The 18,418-nt window shown below is 44.0% G+C and overlaps 4 protein-coding genes and 1 non-coding gene across 7 annotated transcripts in view; 3 read left to right on the top strand and 2 right to left on the bottom strand.

The window, feature by feature from the left end:
- Positions 1–2,094, bottom strand: part of LOC119462170 (protein regulator of cytokinesis 1) — a 28,257-nt gene extending 26,163 nt beyond the window's left edge. Inside the window, exon 1 of the mRNA XM_049672521.1 lies at positions 1,872–2,094. The gene's annotated coding sequence lies outside the window, so the exon portion shown is untranslated. The remainder of the gene's footprint in view (positions 1–1,871) is intronic.
- Positions 2,095–2,507: 413 nt separating this feature from the next.
- Positions 2,508–7,631, top strand: LOC119461359 (60S ribosomal protein L13a-like). The gene is made up of 6 exons (XM_037722640.2): positions 2,508–2,622; positions 3,145–3,217; positions 3,409–3,474; positions 5,717–5,964; positions 6,588–6,710; positions 7,505–7,631. Exons 1-6 carry the CDS (start codon positions 2,602–2,604, stop codon positions 7,589–7,591), a joined length of 618 nt encoding a protein of 205 aa, XP_037578568.1. The 5' UTR covers positions 2,508–2,601; the 3' UTR covers positions 7,592–7,631.
- Positions 7,369–7,438, top strand: LOC119462943 (small nucleolar RNA SNORD34). The gene has a single exon (XR_005194300.1). It is a non-coding gene; the product is annotated as a small nucleolar RNA SNORD34 (small nucleolar RNA).
- Positions 7,632–11,321: 3,690 nt separating the features above from the next.
- Positions 11,322–17,843, top strand: LOC119461356 (EEF1A lysine methyltransferase 1-like). Its single transcript, XM_037722637.2, has 5 exons — positions 11,322–11,530; positions 11,780–11,900; positions 12,217–12,299; positions 15,158–15,432; positions 17,494–17,843. The coding sequence occupies exons 1-5, from the start codon at positions 11,526–11,528 to the stop codon at positions 17,625–17,627; spliced, it is 618 nt and encodes a 205-aa protein (XP_037578565.1). The 5' UTR covers positions 11,322–11,525; the 3' UTR covers positions 17,628–17,843.
- Positions 17,844–17,931: 88 nt separating this feature from the next.
- The window catches only part of LOC119461357 (mitochondrial pyruvate carrier 2-like), a 337,603-nt gene continuing 337,116 nt past the window's right edge, over positions 17,932–18,418 (bottom strand). For all 3 annotated transcript variants that reach the window (XM_049672519.1, XM_049672520.1, XM_037722639.2), the window contains one exon: positions 17,932–18,297. In XM_049672519.1, coding sequence (XP_049528476.1) covers positions 18,261–18,297 — 37 coding nt within the window. In that variant the 3' untranslated portion in view covers positions 17,932–18,260. The remainder of the gene's footprint in view (positions 18,298–18,418) is intronic.

Below are 18,418 nucleotides of genomic sequence, written 5' to 3'. Positions count from 1 at the left end.
TTGGAAAGAAAAATCTATGTCACAAGTGATGACGCCTTTGGACTAACAGCCTCGCAGTGGCCGCGGAGACCTGGCAAGCCAGAAAAGCTTTCTTTGGAAGATTGGTGGGACCTTTACCGACACCTATGATGTTGCAGAAGTGTAAGCTTACTCAACTTAAGCTACATCATTAGTGTTCCTGCCAGAAGAACTCCAGAAAGCAACTGCTTGCATTATTAAAATGCACGGAAGACTTCGGAGGGGGCTCAGGCCCCGCAGCTTTTACACACACACACATACTTTGTCCTGTGTATATATCTAAATATATTGTGTCTGTGCATGGCGTTGGAAATTTAAAAAAAAAATGTTGCAGTGAAAAACTACAGATGTGGCAGCCAACGCTGGTGCTTCTAGGGTGTGATCTTGTACACGTTCCAAAATGGAACGGAGGCGGTCCGTTCCATCGAGCCGCACACGATTGGTCAATTTGAACGTCGCGGTTGAAATTGGCCAATCGTGTGCGGCTCGATGGAACAGAACGCCTCCGTTCCATTTTGGAACGCGTACAAGATCGCGCCCCAGAACGCTGGTAATGACACTGAGGGGGGGCAGAAAACTCCCCCCCGCCCCGCCCGCCTCCGCAGTCGGCCCCATATGCGCCCCGCCCTATGCTGCAACTGAATTTGAAAGCTAGCGTTCCACTTCGGCGAAATTTCTTTTTCGCTTTCAGGCGCGCGATGATTGCCTGTTTTAGCAAAATTGGATGAGCTAATTGGATGGTTGAGCCAAAGGTCATTCAATTTTGCTCAACCAGCCAATCAGCGCGCACCTGAAAGCGAAAAAAAAAAAAAAAAAAAAAAAAAACCACCGCATATCCACGGGGTGAATGATGATGAGTGGGCGAAGCTCCGGAGGGAATCATCGGTAAACCGTGAATCTTCCGTGTAATTCGCCCAGTCTCACCGCACTAAATCGAACGATTGACTTCCACCAATGACACGCGCCATATGTGACGTCATTCCTATTTTATAACAGCGCCCTCCATTATAATTGCACCATCTCCCGCTTAAGGGGACGCTAGCACAAACGCGTTAGAAACGTGCAGTACTCTCTAGTAAGGGGGAGAGGCCACAGCGTCTTACGCAGCCGTTTACACATGCCGGAACGTGCACCGCGTTTGCCGACGCCATCACATGACTGCTGAGAGAGTATAACCCCCGTATTCATAAACGCTCCTCGACTTGAACTTGACTTGCCACCGCCTTCAACGCGTTTCGAACGCGCTGCCCAAGTTGGTGGCAAGTCAAGTTCAAGTCGAGGAGCGTTTATGAATACGGGGGTACGGCGGAGAGGCCACAGCGTCTTACACCAGCTTCTTTTACACGGGCCGGAACGCGCTAGCACAAACGCGTTTGAAACGCGCAGTCTTTCGTTAATGTTGGGTATTTATTGTCATCGTGGTGCGTGTGTCCATGTGCGCTTCGTGGCGTAGTGGCTAGCGCCGCGCGTTCGGAAGCGAGGGGTCCCTGGTTCCATTCCGCGCTAAGGACAACTTTCAGAATTTTTTTTTTTTTAATAAAAGTAGACGTGGCTACCTACTACTACGACGACGACGAATACTACTACTACTACTACTACTACATAGTACAGAGGAGGGACAGACCCACACCCTAAGGAGCTTCGCCCCTAAAAAATCGCCGAAGTGGAACGTTTCAGAATACGGCCCCAAATGGCATGCATTCAAGCCGTGAAATCCCGCTGCTAAGAAACGCGGAAGTTCGGCATGACTGCGCAGACAGTTCTGTCACATCGTATCAAAATCGCTGCTTTGCAAAGTCTTTAAGCAAAGAACAAGGCTATCGGGTTGGAACCAAACAAAACGCCGTACTCACATTTCTTCGATCGCGCGGTCCTCCGGTTCGTCCATGATAGCTCACGTCGAAACGGAGGCTGCGCCCTGTTGGTGGTTGGACGGGTGGGTGGGCCACGGATTGTTCGGACTTTTTTTTTATCGAGGGAGTCGGGACCCTAGGTTGGGACCAGGCGCTGGTCGGACCGTTCGACTGGTCGGATTTCCGTCATAGAATGAAGAACCAACCGAAACAGCACAGCACAAATTCGGCGGCACCTGGGAACCAATCAGGCCTTGGATGTGTGCACCAATAGAATGCCTCGATGCCTGCGCCGCCTTTGTGCGATTTTATTTTTACTGACTTTACTGATCATCATCATCATGATCGGTAAAATCAGTAAAAATATTTTGAGATTATACAATATTCAAAATATTGCCAATGACTTGCCTATTAAGGTAAAATTTTCTACTTCATGTACACGTCATAGGGGAAATCGTAGTTACGGTAGCGTGGTCAAAAGCAGGATATTCCGCGGTAAATCTCTCTAAAAATTCGCCTATATGAAATGTAGTAGTAATTATTTTATTTATGATGTCTGGTTTAGTCTGTTGCGTTGAATTTTATCACAGCAAGCTCTTTTTTTTTTTCGCTTCAGCAAATTTTGTGAAATCCGTGAAACTTCATTTGGTCTGGCCACCACAATTGCACCGTGTTGGCTTTTGGGAGAACCCCGTCGCAGTCTCTTTTCCATGTCTTTTCTCCGGTCGAGATGACTGGGTTTTCACGGAAGGTTCGTGGTGGTCCGTGCTTTTTGCTCCGCGGCGTCTTAAATATGTGTTAGTGCAGTGTTTATTCGTTTTAATAATTCATTACTGCCTAAGGTTTCTAAAGAGCGCGCGATTTTGCTTGACTTTAGTTTAAACGTCTCTATTTATTGGTGGATTCCTTTCACGTGGCGAGAACTGACTGCTGCCCTCGTTTCAGGCCTGCGTGAATACGTTAAATTCGTGTTCGCGACTAAGAAAGCCGACCTAATCTTTAGTCAACGCAGCCTTAACGTAAATTTTATTCGTAGTTATTGTGCCGTTGTCGGTGTCAAGTACAGCCACATGTTTTGTTAGGCCTATTCACGCCGGTATGTCGGCGTGAGCGTTCCAACCATCGCTTGCACTCGTGCACGCTTTTGCTTTGGTATTCGCTGCGATAAATAGTTGATGTTATAGAATGTCGGGCTGAAAGTCTGAATTTGAACGTGGCGAGTTTTCAGAGTGCCATATCGCTGACTCCGTCGTTTTTTTTCTCTATCTTGCAGCCCATTATCATCGACGGCCAAGGCCACTTACTTGGCCGTCTCTCTGCATTAGTAGCGAAAACACTGCTTCATGGTAAGGGGGGCAATTTTCATATTTAATATGCCCGCGCTCCGTTAACATGATGATAATTTCACTACCACACGTATGATAATCGATGTGATTATACCTTTACCATGCATCACCATCTGAGTTCCTTCACGACTGTAGATTGCCGAGACGTCGGCCGTTCTTTTGCATTCATTTGCTGTTTGTCCTCTACCCAGGCCAACGGGTGGTCGTCGTTCGATGCGAGGGCATCTGCATATCTGGAAGCTTCTTCAGGAATAAGCGTAAGTTGGTTTTTTAGCACTTGTCAAGATTCCTGTGTAGTACACGTGTTCGGTGCCACGGGCAACGTGCTGTTTCAAAGTGTGGTAAGCCGTAGCTGTGCTTCTCAAGAACCGAGATGTATCGTTAACCTAGATGGATGGATGGATGAGGCTGAACCCTTTAAATCGGGCGGTGGCATACGCCACCTAGCCATGACTATGAACATATTTTGTACTTTGTGGTGAGTGAAATTTCACCCCTGCCTTGATTTTATCCACCAATCAGATAACCTCCGTTTGGTTATTTCTACCCGCTTAGTCTATTTTGCCTTCACTGTCCCTAAACCCCAATGCTTCGAAAAAATCAGCCCCGTTGCTTTGCACTGTAGGGTTAAGCCCTTTACAGAAAAGTATGAGGTGTTCAGCAGTTTCCTCTTCTCTACACGCACCGCACAACGTGTCTATACCTTGTTACTTGACTCGGTACATCTTAGTCAGCAATACTCCCGTCCTGGCTTCAAACAACAGAGCTTCCCCTAGAATTATCATAGATATTTTCTTTGGCAATTTCTTGCTTGAAAGTTCTGTATGTTCCCAGTGCTGATTTCGTCTGCATCCCTGTTTTCCACAGACCCCTCTCTGTTTCCTTAACCTTTTTCTTAACCGCGGTTTCCTGGTATGCACCCCTCCTGCAGTCCGAATATTTGATTGACAGTTTTCTGGTCAGCTTCCTCCATTTTGTATCAACATTCCTCATGTACAAATAACTGAACTCTCCTTGCCCACCGCTTTTCTGCCATTTCTCTCAATCTCTCCTCAAATTCTATCTTGCTGCTGGCTTCCCTGCCCTCGAATGACGTCCATCCCATGTCACCCTGTACCCCCTGATTTGGTGTATTTCCGTGTGCTCCCAGAGCCAGTCTACCTACCCCTCGCTGCTTAACTCGAAACTCTGATCTCATGCACAGGACCGCATTGCCGAAAGTCAAACTAGGGACCATCACCCCTTTCCAAATCCCTCTCACCACTTCGTACCTATTGTAATTCCACAGTGCCCTATTTTTTCATCACAGCTGCATTTCTGCTACCTTTAGCCGTTACATGTTTTTCATGTTCCGGTAGGTACTCAGCCCCATTGTTTATCCACACTCCAAGATATAGAACTGGAGTCAACGTGTGCCCCTATAGATGCCGAAATGGCATTTGGAAGGCTAGTTAAAATGCAGCATCTGCCCAAAAGCAAACGGATCACTTTGTGAGGTGCGAGGGAAGCTCGCATAGAATTCTAACAAGATGTGCGTTGTAGGAGTGTGTAGTAGGAAATAATTTATATTAGGCTGCATAATTATCTGTAAAATTTTAATCTCTTGACTGGTTGCTTCATGGCCTATCATTCAACCTGAGGAGCCAAAGCTTCTGGTGCAAAGTGTCAGAAGCAACATAATCATTACCACGTTGCCTTTTCAAAATTTATCTAAACACAGTTGGATAAAGTACTGTGTACCAGCGTTATTGCTGCTGTCCATGTTAGATATTGCAGAGGCTCTCATTGTGATGCACCAAACGGCCGTTTTTAACACCTTTATCACATGGTCATACCATTCAGTGAGCAACAGTTACTCAGCAAAATGTGAGGGTAATAGGCCATGCACCTCAAGTTGTGACTGGATGCCAAACAAGGTGCCGGTTCCATGCTATACCTTTGAGCTTGCTCACTGCTATGGGGCATGTAGTAGATTAGTCCCATGTGGCAAGCTGCTGTCTCACATTAAACCATGCATTAATGCTCTAATTGGGTGAGCCGTCAAACTTAAAGGTGACAGGTCTGGTGGTGTAGTAACTGTTGCTTGAGTGTGGGCGACATATCTTTACCAAGGCATGAGTCTGAAGAATTGAGGCTTGCTTGAGAGTGCTGAATGTCGACTTGCAATCAACACTTTTCCTTGCAATTTGCATACACCTGCTATGTTGTACTCATCCTATCATTGGTGACTTATGACCCGCCGTGGTTGCTTGGCGAGATTAATGTTACGCTGCTAGGCACGAGATCAAATCCTGGCCACAGTGGCCACATTTAGATTGAAGCAAAATGCAAGGACACCCGTGTAATTAATTTAGGTGCCCATTAAAGAACTTCAGGTGGTCAAAATTCTCTGCTTTGGCGTGCCTCATAATCAGATCATGCTTTTGGCACGTAAAACACCCTAGTTCACTTTTTAACTGGTGACTTATTTGCACTCTCCTTTGCTCATTCCGTGTGCAGTGAAGTACCTGGACTTCCTGCGCAAGCGATGCAATGTGAACCCAGCACGGGGGCCCTACCACTTCAGGGCACCCAGCAAGATCTTGTGGCGTACGGTGCGCGGCATGCTGCCGCACAAGACCAAGCGTGGCTCCCTTGCGCTTGACCGTCTGAAGGTCTTCGAGGGTGTGCCGCCGCCATACCACCGCATGAAGCGCATGGTGGTGCCATCAGCGTTGCGTGTGCTCCGGCTCAACCCAAGGCGCAGGGTATGGTACATCTCTGCTTTGATAAGTGCAACGCTGTCTGGTTGAAAGCGATGCACCCCCTGTAGTTTGATGTGTACTTGTAGGGCTACAACTGCTCAGCCATTAAGAAAACGTTTACAGGCTTTAGTCATTGCAAACTGGTTTCTTTTCCAGATTTTGTTTCTAAAGCACTAGTGCTCAGATACACATAACTGCCATATAGTTTTATGAATTAGCTTAATTGTTTAAACACAAGTTGGACAGCTTTGATGCACTTCAAATTGGAATATAAATAAGTAGTGCTGTGGAATTTACCTTGTGATTGTGCAGAGACAATCATAGACTTGAGAGTATTTGATGACTGCTTTAAGGCTTATTCTTTCTCGGCTTACCTTTTTTCTGTTGTGCTCTTGCTGCAAAGGTGTGCAAGTCTTGTTTTCCTATTTATGGGCTGCTATCAGCAGTTATAATTGCAGAAAGAGAATTATTTCCAGTTGTGATGAGCTTATATTCCTTACCTACATTGAGCCCTCTCACAGAGGGCAGTGCAATCAATCTTGAAAGCTGATTTCATGTAGATGACTTCTAAGACCAATCAGATTCATGGCTTGAGGTAAACTGGTGGTGTGGCTTCTCACCTGCAGTACTGCACTCTTGGACGTCTTGGACATGAAGTTGGCTGGAAGTACCAGAGCGTCATCGAGTCTCTTGAGCTGAAGAGGAAAGCCAAGGCTGCCCTTTATCACAAGGCCAAGAAGTCGGACAGGGTGAGTTTGGGATTTGCTTTGTGGGTGGCTGGGGGGGGGGATTATGCATTCTCTCTTAAGATGGCACCACCACTCAATCCATTGTTATTGTTGCGACATCTTCGTTTACAAGGGTGTTCAGCTAATGCTTTTTGTGTATTCTAGCGAGCCCTCATAATTAATACTATTACGATAGGTTTGTTGTTCAGTTGCACATTCTTTTATATATATATGGAAAAGTGAAACCGCCGTCACTAGGAGAAAACTCGCTGGTGCAGTGCACCACATTAGACTGGTAGTGCCTTCAGCAAAGTGGTCATGGGTAGTGATAATTGACATACAAGTGAAATGGTGTCACATTGAGTATGCAATGGGTTCAATTTATCCGAAGCTTCATGTCTGTAGTTTCTACCTCGCCACCATTGGGCTGATTGGCAAAAGCAGTGCGTACCCAAATGTGTACACCATTACTGAAAACAAGACTGTTCTCTCTGCTCCTAGGTTACTTTTTATGTGCTTAGTGGCAGTAGTTTGCTGTCAACTAATTTCATTAACTTTTTATACAAGAAATGAATGGCTTTAAACTTCTTCATTCTCTAGAATACTGTTGTGCTGTGCATTTGAGATATCCTAAGTGATAGGAGGTGGTCTGTTTTTGTAGAGGGTGCTTTAAAACTGTTGGATTCCATGATGCCTTTTACCTACATTGTTTGATTATCTGTGATATCAAAACTCTTACTGAGAATCCTTAGCAGCAGAAACCTATATCTTGATTGCTGCGAATAGGTACTCATGTTTTGCTTCTTTCCTTGCAGAAACTGCTCGCACAGGCCAAGGAGCTCTCTGCCAAGCAGGTGGAACCGATGGCTAAGGTCATCAAAAGCTATGGCTTCGCTGTGTGATGTTAATACTTGTTCAAGAATAAAAACAGAGTGGGCCGTGCGAGGTGGCTGTTGTGTGTGAATACTGCAGTAATTTAGTTTTGCATTAAAAGCCAACTGCAGGGAAATTTCACTGTGGCTAATTTGGTTGTAAATTTGTATATAGTACTGAAGCAATGTTTGCAAAGCTGCAGCGCTGGTAATTGCCGAATTTTCTCAACAGCCATTCAATTTTTGGGCAGAGTGCACGCAGTGGTTAGTGGATGTCACTCGGATCCCAGGCCATGGCCTTTGCAGCTTGTGCGTCACCTAAACTGGAGGTTTTGCTACTTAGGTGGCATGTTCCAGGTTCCGCATAATTTCTGACGAGCAATGTTTTTTACTAAAAACATGTTTGCAAGCTTTTTGCGACTCAAACGTATTTTGAAAATTTGGACACCCTCCGGAGGCTGTTGTTTTTCTATACTATCTGAACCTAGGCTTTTTGTGGTAGAAAACATTGGTTGGCCTTTCATAATGCAACATGCTGCTAGCATTTTCAGCGGGAACTCTGTAAAAGCTTTTAAAAATGACCTACCCCAAAGGGCAAATTAACAGTTCGAACTCCAATAGCCTGTAGTTGCACATGAAAGCACTTAGTGCAACACATAAAGGACAGAACTTGGCCATTGGATCAGTACTGGCAATTTGTGCTGTTGTGGCTGTTTGTGTAATCACATAGTGGTTTTGACGTAAAACCCCAGAATTTAATTTTAACCTTTTTAAAGTGAATGTAGATTTAAGGTGTGGCAGCTTAATGACCCATGCGAGGGGAATGAAGCACCTTAACTTTAGGTAGCACAACACTGAAAAACTTTGCTCATTTAAGTTGAGATTTGGACTACTGTTCAAGAGGCATGAGTTTTACATGCTTTAAGGTTATTTGGTCTGCTAGGTCACTTGTAAATTTGAAAGAACATTTTGGTCCCTGTAGAATGCAAGGTAAAGTTTAGTAGGTCCCTTGCAGATTTCATTTAGATAACAGTTGCTGGCATTTGATGTCTTGTTCTGCTGAGCTGAAGCAAAGCCCTGGATTTTTCTTTTGTGGGAGACACTCCTGGCAAGAGCAGGGTGAAGTGTTCATTGCATGTTATTTAGTTGGCTGATAGAATTTGTGAGCTTGCTCCTATTGGTGTAACTGGGGGGCGAGCTTAGACAGTCCATCAGTTGGTCCAAACCTCTATGGTCGTATGACCAATGCCTTGGCCTCATGGTTTTCCTGGTTTATTTTATTTTTATTTAAATACTGCGGGACATGTGGTCCAAGCAGGGAGGACAACATATGGTACATACAATGAAAATTAGATTGGCAAAGCAAACAGAACCATGAAATTACAAAATTAGGAAGTGGATTCAGTCGTACAATTCCATTCGATTACAGTTTGAGGAAAAAAAGAAAATGTGTTTGCATCCCATGTCGCCAGGGGATAGCAGACAATGAACAATTTCGTGCCTTGGCATGCTATCCTATGACACAAAGCAACTTCTTGAATTGTTCAGACTATTTATCCTTACATAACCCTCGGAGCAGTAATGCAGGACGACGAAGTTTGGTGCCCCACTCGCTTTCTTTTGAAAGCACGGTCGAAAACTACAGACTGGTGCAAGGTCTCCGGGTGCAGTGCTATCCCGCCTGTAAAGCAAGTGAAATGTACACCTATGGCTCACATATGACACACATTCCAAACTAAGCCATAAGTGGTTTGGGGATGAAGCCCATTTCCAGTTTTCTGCCTGGTGTTTCCCCCCTATTGCTGAAGAAGATACTGCGAAATAATTTTTTTCTTTTCGTTGGTTATGCCATTTCTGGATGTGTTCTGCACGTTTAGGTAAAAAGCATAAAATTTTTCGGGGACGCGCGTCTTGTCCTTAAGGCATTGTTGCAGTACACCACATCCTCGGGTTGCGAGTTGCAAGCGACGATGGTTTGTGGAAGAGAATATTTAGAAAGCCGTTCTGGAAAGGTACGACCTAACCTTTACGCAATGAAACAAGGCGGGTGCTTCGAATAGTCTGATCAGATTCTTGTACGATTATGGAAAACTGAATAAAGCTTTGCACAGAACTTGTTCCATCATTCAGACAGACCCAGCGATCTGCCCCAGGACAAACCTTGCTGTTACATGCCATTTCTTTTTTCTGATGACATTAATATGCACAGCACAAAACGGGTTGTATACAAGGCAGGCATATTCCAAAATTGGTAGAACTTGTTTTATATGCTGCTGCTTTTATGTCGATGCTTGCATGCTGTAAACTTTGTTGCAAGAAATCAAGGGTGTGCCCTGCACTTCTAGCTACCGTATTAACATGTTCGGAGTTGAACATAAAAAATTCTGCAAATGGCTCGAGGAATCCAAAAGCAAAACTCGTCTTGCAATCCTGGAAAGAGTGCTGTACTGATCTGCCAGGTAAACACACTTGCATTACCCAATGAGTCTATCAAATACCACATTGAGAACAGACCTGACAAACGAGCATGTCAATTACATGGCAAATACTCCAGCACAGTTCATACTTGCTGAGAATTCTGTAAAGCACACTCTTCACACTTTTTACTCACTCAAGTATTGCACCCTATTTTAAAGATGCACATGAAAGAGTTGGACCACTCCACTGCAAGATCTAGGCCTTTGTTGGTGGCCCAGATAAAGCATTGTTGGGTCCTGACACATGGACATGGCACCAAGATCGGAAGCCCAGCTAGGCTTGGACTTTAGTAAAGTTTCTTCTTCCACCTGTTGTGTGGTTTTTCTGGTGAAACTTCACTATGGCCATGGGGAGCATTTGTTTATCATGCAGGCATACATACTCAATGTTTCTTTTTCTCTCCCAATTCCAACAAGTACATATATATTACATGTGCTGTTTGGAATTGCACATATGTATAGAAGCCGCAACAAAACTCTCTGCGTGAACTCCAGTAGTTTCTGTGCATACAGTTGTTTCCTCTGCACAAGTGGCAGATAACCACCATGGGGAATTGGCGTAGAATTGGACAGTTTGCACAAAATTGGTAAAGGAAATTTAGATGGTAAAAACTTTCTGGCTTGAGGCAGTGCTGTTGAACAATGCGACTCTCTTCATCATAGTGGAGTGAATCGAAAAATGTTCAGAACGCTTTTGTTTAGCAAGTCGGCCGATGCAAAGTCAAAAATGAAGTCGTTCACAGCATTTCGGTGTCTGTCCCCTAATGTGGAAGCTCCAGAAGAAAGTAGGTGGTGTTGTGCGAATACGACACAATCTCCGAAACTATGGGTCCACTTAGGATCCATAGAAGCCCAGTGACCAATTCTGTTGTGGTAGAGTGTTGAGTGGTGAAGCCTTCTAGCATAAAAGCGCAAATGAGGGGCATATAATGCTCTCAGATTTTTCCGAGTTTCAGTGCACGGTAATCTTGTGGCGAATTTTAAGATGTGACGATCACGTGTCGCGATCAAAAGGGGGGAGGCAGGAGTGCCAAAAGGAAAAGAAGCTGGGGCAGGAGGTTGAATAGAAACTTGAATCCTCTGGGCGGGTCGCCTACAAGAAGCAGCGTGCGACCAGAAAGCTTGATGTCGCAACCACGTGCGATATCTTGAGGTATGACGATTGCTGAGAGATCAACATTCAACACAAGTTACGGCCAGCGCGTCATACAGCACGGTTTGGTTTGCGCGCACTTGCACGCTTGGGCACTGCCCAACGTTTAAAGATACATTTTCAAAATTATTTATAAACGTTGTTCGTGCCGTCGTCGTAGCGGTTTACACCAACGACATCGATATCAGCAAGATGGCCGCGCCCAGTTTGTTTAGGTTGCAGTCGAAAGATTCATACAAAAGTGACCATTAAACCAGACGACTAAACAGTCGGAAAACACACTGGAGTAAACCGAACCAGAGCACTATTCCGTGCCGTTCGTCATCGGCAAAAAATGAGGTGAAAGTTCTATTTTATCTCGGAATGAGATCGCCCGTCGAAAAACCGGTTTCTACAAGCGCAAAGGGCGCGGCAGGCTGCGCGCCTAAAACCGGTTTCGTGAGTAGAGAGCTTATCGCTCGGTTTTAATAAACTGGAGCAGAGGACGAAACCAGTTTTCTTGGCTTCTGCAGGTCACGCCTGTCTTGGTTCCCTTCCGCCCCATCTTCCCGCTTTAAAATATCCGAAAGTACACGTTTTGTTATGCAGGTCTAGCGAATCGGATGACGAAGGTCCGCCGGAGCTGTCTGACTACGCGAAAGCCGCGCTGGAAGAGTTTTTGCGTGACAGAGAGAAGCAAGAAAAGGGAAATGCACCAGAGGAGGACTGGGTACGTTCGTCTCTGCGAACGTAAACGCTTGGTTTATGGTGATATAGCCATTTGATAAGCTGATGAAAATTAAATTTCTTGTATTTATAAAATGCCATTTATTAACAGATATCTAAACAACGCAAGAAAAAAGAGCTCAGCAAAAAAAAAAGAACTAAAATTAAAGTGTGACGTTACACTAAATAATGGACAGCCAGCTACTACATTCTCAGAACAATTACAGAGTCTTGTCCTGTGCGGCTCTCAGTGCCCCATGTAATTTTTGTGCTACCACCATGACAGTGTTCATTTCTTTGCATGCTTCTGTTCACCCAAGCAATTAAGCCAGTTCTGGTACAGTGACGAGACAGCAGCGGCTTTGGCCAAGGAAGCACTACGTGCAGCAGGGCCTGAAGGAGCGTGAGTTAACTACCTGTCACCTATTTCTTTTGGGCCCTTACCCTGCATGTTGGGGGCAGCAGGAGATAGTGATCTGTAGCAAATAAGGGTGGGCGACTGTGAAACCCAATCTGTTATCAATTAATGTCCCCACATGTGGTCCTTCCTATAACGAGGCGATGACAAGGTTTGTGTGAGAAGAAGGACATTATGCTGCAACCCAGCCCTTTCCTGATGAACATCATCAGCCTGTTTTATGTCCAATGCAGGCCTGTCCCAGAGATCTTCAATTACCCGCACATTTCGTAATTTCATCACACCACCTAGTTCTCTGCCATTCTTGACTGCAATTCTCTTGCTTGGCTTCGCAACAAATGAATGAGGACTTTAGCTACCAAAGGGTAAGAGTAGGTCTGAACATTAAAAATATGCAAAAGACTAAGGTAATGTTGAGTAACCTAGCAAGAGAAGAATAATTTGTGATAGGCAGTCAGCCTCTAAAATTTGTGCAAAAGTATGTTTATCAAGGCAACTTAGTTGCATGGAAACAGGATTATTAGGAGGAAATCTGCAGAAATTAGAATTGGGTTAGAGTGTGTATAGCAGGCATAAGGAGACACGATGGGCAGCTTATTGCAATTTTCAAAAGCTTGCCATCATTGCATTCTACCAGTGCTAGCATATGTGACACAAACTTTGAGGTTAACAAAGAAGCTAAGGATGGTGCAAGGAGTGGTGGAGCTAACGTTGATATGTGCAACAAGAGGCAGGACGGCAGTGGTGTGGATTAAAGAACAAATGGGGTAGCAAGTATTTTAGCTGAGATTAAGAGGAAGGAATGGAGTTGGGCAAGTCATGTAATGGCAGATAAACGGTGGTCGTTTATAACAGTTACAGACTCGGAGCCCTTTTCTACCACTGTATAAACTAGTCTTCATCAAGGCAATAGCATTCCTTCTTGGCAGGATATATATAGGAAGATGAAATGGTGCTTTTTGTGGGTGTTGTAGGCCTGTTTTCTCTTTCACATTAGGATTGCTTAAGGTGAGTGTTGCTCTGCCAAAACATTGGAACCAATGTGAGACCTTACTAGTTTTCACACCGAGCCTTTGAATAAAACTTTAAGCCTCAACTGTCTGATCTCTCACAACATCCGAAAGTGGTCCCAGCTACTGATAGCCATCTAATGTTCACCAGTGGTGTTTTGTCCTTTTGCATTTTTGATATTGGCAAGGATTTCAGCTGCCTCTAACAAATGAATGTTCAAGCATGCCATGCCATTCGATTGAGGAACTGTAGTGGTAACCCTCAGTCAAATGTACAATAAAAGAAAAGTGACCTCTGCATTGCCTTGGCCATTCAAAGCAGATGATTTGCATATAAAGGTATGCAAGCCTTTGCTTTAAACGGACAAGGCACTTTTTTTTCCAGATGAATCTAATAAATAGCCACAGCATGTGATGCAGCTATCTTTTTTTCCCCGCTGCTTCAAGTCCCACCATATCTCACCTGAGGGCTGAGGCCCCTCGTACATTAAATTGCACTTTCACTTAAATTCGGACAAGGTTACATTAAATATTCATACCGAATATGAAGACAGATGCCTGCAAAAGTGTATGGAAATGCAATAATAATCTTTTCTCTGTCCTTTTTTTTCTTGTGCAGCACGTATATATTTCATGTATGGAAATGCTTTAGTTATATTCTTGCTGCCACTTTTCGAGAATATTTGCTCTAATTTGATGTGGGTTGTTGTGTTTTCACAGACGAAGAAATTCTACCATTAAGTTTGTTTGAATACTGCAAAATTAAATAAAAATCCAGGCTGGAGCGTATACGTGGCAACCCACTGCACAATGTTGCATCTTGATGTTTATGCGAAAGAAAAGTTTTTACCATACCAAACGCCAGGAGATGGTCTCTTTGTTCATGACATAGAGGGCCTACATCTGGCGTCTAACTGGGAATTTCAGTTGTTTTTTCCCATTTTTAACATACCAGTCATAAGAACTGACTTGCAAAGCAATCACGTCCCTTCGGGTTTCAGGAGGGAAAACACAAAATTTGTTGTGGTATAATTGGTGGTAGTGTTAATGGACTCTGTAGACAAGGTGGCCATAAAACACACTAAAGCCACCTTTTTTGGCATCTAAGCAGTCTCCAAAGCCTTAGTTTTATCGAGTCAAGTGGCATTTTGTGTGCCAAGTCATAGCGTCTCCTTAGTGTTATACAGTATGTTTTTTTTTTTTTTTTCAAGTTTGACACCATGGTGTCTTTGTGGCACTTTCACTGTTAGAAGCTTGTATCCGAGTTTATGGTCTTAGTCACCATTTCTGATGAGTGTCAACTTTGCTCACATGGTCTGCCCAATCCTACCTCAGCTTATGGGCATTAAGGTCTTTTTTTATGGTACCTTACCACGTCTTCAAGTCTTACCTTGTTTCCATCTTGTGTCCAACTTCCATGTCTTGTTGATGCAACACTGCTCTCTTCCGAGTGTCTGAAGAATCTACTATTTTCTGTTTTGAAAGATCTTTTAAAGCAAATCTTTCCTTGCAGGGCTGGAAGCCTTAAGTGTACGTCTCTGTGCATACATATCCCATCACCGTCCTTCCTTTAACAACCATCATACATTGTCCTTGTGATAGAGAGAACTGACAGCTACAGGCGACAAGACTGTGTGCATGTCATCTGCTGCTACTGCTGCAACCTCACTTCATTTAGATTCCAACATTGTGCTGGATCTTTGTGTTTTTTGATTATTAACACTGGTTGTGTTTTTATCTCACTGAACTCTGTCACTAAGCGTACTTTAGCCTTAGAGAACAATTGAAGCCAGGAGCAGTTTAACACAGGTTTTAATGATGTTGTCATTGCAGGATTGCTTGTATCTCGTGCCCAACTCTGTATGCTAAGCTTCGAGAGATGGGCTGCAAGAACACACTCAAGCTCCTAGAGTTCGACCTAAGGTTTGAATGTTACGGGGAAGACTTTGTGCACTACGACTACAACGTTCCGCTCGAGATACCTAAGGACTGGCAGGGAAAGTTCACAGTGGTGGTGCTCGATCCCCCTTTCCTCTCCGAGGAGTGTTTGTCAAAAAATGCACAAACGGTGCAATTCCTGCGGCCCACATTTATAATCCTCTGCACAGGTAAGGCATAATGGTTTCTGTCACCTCCATGTTCTTCTAGTTATATCACAGTTTTCATTGCCGCAGGTCACAATCAAGTTCCAGAAAATTTGAGTATAGTTATTTTCTTAAAGGGGCCGTGACATGGTCGTCCAACAGTTCTCAGTTTATATTTGTATCTGAGAGTAGCGGGTCCAATGTGGTTTTACAAACAACAAAACTGAGCTCTCAGCACGCATTTTAAACTGAAATTTCAATTTGAAATCGCTGCCTTTCAACTCCTCCCACCGACAGCAACCGCCATTTTGGCAAGGCTGTGTGATGTCAGGAACTGAGGGGCCAGTTCTGTCTCGAACTGTTTCGCTTTGAAACAGTTCGAGACCACATCGGACGCCTTTCTTTGCACGCTCTAGCACCCAGTGGCGTCGCCGTTGAATTGTGCCCGCAATTTCTTCCACTTGCGCGATAAAAAGCAGTAACAAACCACAGAAATGCACCGAGACACACATGCAAAAATGAAAACGATGCATGGCGGCCATGACATATTTGTAGCTCCTGCAATCACTTCTGGTGTTTGCAGTACACGAAAATCATGGCCTTCGTGACCAGCGTATGTTAACTGAAGGAGCCGTTTCCGTGGGTGCCTTCATTTCGTCACCACTAAGTGTTGCCAGACTGCTTTACGGTTCAACTGTGACATTAAATTCAAATACAAATTTTCCACTGCACCAAATGCACTCAAATTTTACCAACTTGCTGTGGGACGACTACGGTTTAACATGCATGCATAATTTAAGCTTGAAAATTTAGTGTCATAGCCCCTTTAAGAACAAGAAATTTTGCATTGTAACTTTTGGTTCACTTTCGCAGAACTTGGCTACAAGATTTATGCAGATAATGAGAATGGGCTTTGTCAGTCCTGCAAATTCTTCACGTTTTTCGCATTTCCTGAAATGGCTTTTTGAGATGAATGGAAGAGCAACTCGAGCAGAAATGACAGTTGGGCATGGTAGCATGTAGGAAGAATGTTGCTGCATGATAGTTTTGAGGCCATTGTCTTGGCGTGCATGTTGAGCCTGTTAAGTCTCGGCCTGCTTCTACTCTGCACACCTTTCTAGAGTACCATGCATGGACTGGCCTTTGCCTTAATTGGTCTATACAACTCTGTCTAGAAAAAAGTTTGTATCGTAGTGCCATATCAGACAGGGCAGCTACATGTGATGCCGGACATAGTGTGGTGTGCCGATAGTATTGAGTACAGAAAAATGCTATCTTGTACTGTTTCTTGGATGTTTGTTTTTCGCTAACCGAGCAGTGGAAAAACATCAAGATGGCGTTACAAAATTGGCTTGTGCGACGAATGTGGGTTAAAGCCAACATATTTAGCTTTGCTTTGAGAGAAGTACATAGCAGGATATGCTAGCCTTTTAAGACCACAGAGTTCGCGTCAGACCTGCTGCAATCATTGTTCAGATTACTAATACCGGTGTCATACGTACACTTCTGATCGCGATCGAGGTCGATCCGGATTGGATTTCTTGATTGCGATCAAGAATGGTCGCTGCTACATGGTCCAACGATACGGATCGAGTTAGTGTTGTCTGCTGATCGTCGGCAACTCTCAGAACTGTATAATGGCTTGGTTACAAATTCAGATTTGCAAAATACGGTTAAATTTGGACAATATTTCCTTTTTACAGCTTACTATTGCTGATAAAAAGGTTTTCAAACGTTTTTTTTTTAGTATTTTCAGAATACTGCGCACGAGGGTGCAGATGTCAGCCTGCGACCGCGATCAAGGGGCCTGACTGCGATCGCCTGCAAGATTGCTATCGCAAATGACCATGTATCAACACCCAATCGGCGCCTATTGCGATCAGAAGTGTACATGTGACACCGGTATAAAATTCTGGTGTCATGCTAAGCACCTGAAAATGAATCTCAAAGCACCCAGCAGGAAAGCTTTGAACGTAAAAAGTATAGACTGTGCTTATGAAATTATCACCATGTTTCAGTGCTAATGACTGCTGTTTTGGACCACTGTCGCTCGCTTGATGTGATTTCCGTCTCTTTTGCTTTCAGGTGCAGTGATGGAGCCCTATGCAGAACAGCTCCTTGGCCTTCGACCGTGCAATTTTGAGCCAACACACACGCGGAAGCTTGGCAACGAGTTTAAATGCTTTGCCAACTACGACTTAGATGAATTTTGCTGTTGAGCTATTGAGATTGAAAGTAGTTTTTGAGACTAACTAAAGTGTTTTGCTAGTCCTAACAATCCCCATTAGTTTTTACGACTAATCGAAGTGTTTTCCTAGTCCTAAGAATCCCTGGTAGATTTTGACTAATCAAAGTATTTTCCTAGTCCTTACAATTCCAGTATTCTTTGTTATAGGAAATTTATATACATGCCCAAAATAAAACAAGTACAACAATACTGTGGATATTGACTTCCTACTGCAACAGAGCAACGAGCAGTAGAATGAGCAGTGCCCTTTAGACACAAAAAGCAATTGGAGACAAAAAGCAACCCATTTATTTTCCATCATCTATTTAAAATATTTAACTTGCGTCACATCGCAATTGATTAATTCTACATACATATTGCATCTTTAAAGAGTGCCAAGTATTGACACATCATATGTGAGCTAATCTCTGCAGTACCTTTGTAATTCACACAGCGCACCTTTGATTGCGATCGAGATAAAATTTCACGGTCGCAATTGGCTCCTTTGCGCAACCTGAGGGAGGGAGCCAATGGCGGTCGCGAATTTCGATCCAGACCGGGCTCAATCGCGATCGAAAGTGGCCGCGTGACATTGTTATACATGATCTAGGGCCCACTACAGGTCCTAGCTCTTGTTCTCCACTTTCAAGGACTGGTTGTATCTGAAAAAGAAAAGGCACGTCTTTAGCTCTTTGTTTGCTCAGCAAGCAGCTCTATAAAAGAATTCACTACTGCAATACATAACATGTGCTGGCAGACTAATCTTCTCAGGCTTTTGCTTTA

Source organism: Dermacentor silvarum, chromosome 8 (assembly GCF_013339745.2).
Source record: "Dermacentor silvarum isolate Dsil-2018 chromosome 8, BIME_Dsil_1.4, whole genome shotgun sequence".
In the NCBI taxonomy this organism is placed as follows: domain Eukaryota; kingdom Metazoa; phylum Arthropoda; class Arachnida; order Ixodida; family Ixodidae; genus Dermacentor; species Dermacentor silvarum.
The sequence above is the reverse complement of the archived record's forward strand: the minus strand, read 5'-3'. Positions and strand labels throughout refer to the sequence as shown.

Bases quoted from the DNA above. Each gene is read 5' to 3' on its own strand.
- LOC119461359 (XM_037722640.2), top strand. From the start codon at position 2,602: ATGACTGGGTTTTCACGGAAG. The intron at 3,218-3,408 runs GTAAGGGGGGCA...TCCTCTACCCAG, and splicing joins AGCGAAAACACTGCTTCATG to GCCAACGGGTGGTCGTCGTT. The intron at 6,711-7,504 runs GTGAGTTTGGGA...CTTTCCTTGCAG, and splicing joins AGGCCAAGAAGTCGGACAGG to AAACTGCTCGCACAGGCCAA.
- LOC119461356 (XM_037722637.2), top strand. The intron at 11,901-12,216 runs GTACGTTCGTCT...TGTTCACCCAAG, and splicing joins ATGCACCAGAGGAGGACTGG to CAATTAAGCCAGTTCTGGTA. The intron at 15,433-17,493 runs GTAAGGCATAAT...TTTTGCTTTCAG, and splicing joins ATTTATAATCCTCTGCACAG to GTGCAGTGATGGAGCCCTAT.